Genomic DNA, 313 nt, shown 5'->3' on the forward strand with positions numbered 1-313 from the left:
CCTACAATGCACCGGCCGGGCAGCAGCTTGTCCTTCCTGGGGGCACAGTCATCTACCTGAACGACTCAGTGTATGACGGAGCATTTGGGTACAGGTGAGGACTGGGTAGGCTTATGCATGTCGTGGGTGCTGCACTGGGCAGGAAGAGGTGGGGGAGCGTCTTTCTTATGTTTGCAGGCTGATGTGCTGATCCTCAGCAGAGCAGATACTTGGCGTCTCCCTAAAGCTGGGGACATGCCACCTCTGGGAAGCTACACAGAGTGATGGGGAAAGCACCTCCATCCCTCTTCATGGATTTATACTAACTGCAGTC

At 55.0% G+C, this 313-nt stretch overlaps 1 protein-coding gene across 1 annotated transcript in view; it reads left to right on the plus strand.

Annotated features, from left to right (window-relative positions):
• Positions 1–313, plus strand: part of LOC104277042 (discoidin domain-containing receptor 2-like) — a gene marked incomplete at both ends in the record, with an annotated part of 1,267 nt that overhangs the window by 615 nt on the left and 339 nt on the right. The window contains one exon of the mRNA XM_009873561.1: positions 49–94. Within this exon, the coding sequence (XP_009871863.1) occupies positions 49–94 (46 nt within the window). The remainder of the gene's footprint in view (positions 1–48; positions 95–313) is intronic.

This window comes from Apaloderma vittatum, unplaced genomic scaffold (assembly GCF_000703405.1).
Source record: "Apaloderma vittatum isolate BGI_N311 unplaced genomic scaffold, ASM70340v1 scaffold25597, whole genome shotgun sequence".
Lineage (NCBI taxonomy): Eukaryota > Metazoa > Chordata > Aves > Trogoniformes > Trogonidae > Apaloderma > Apaloderma vittatum.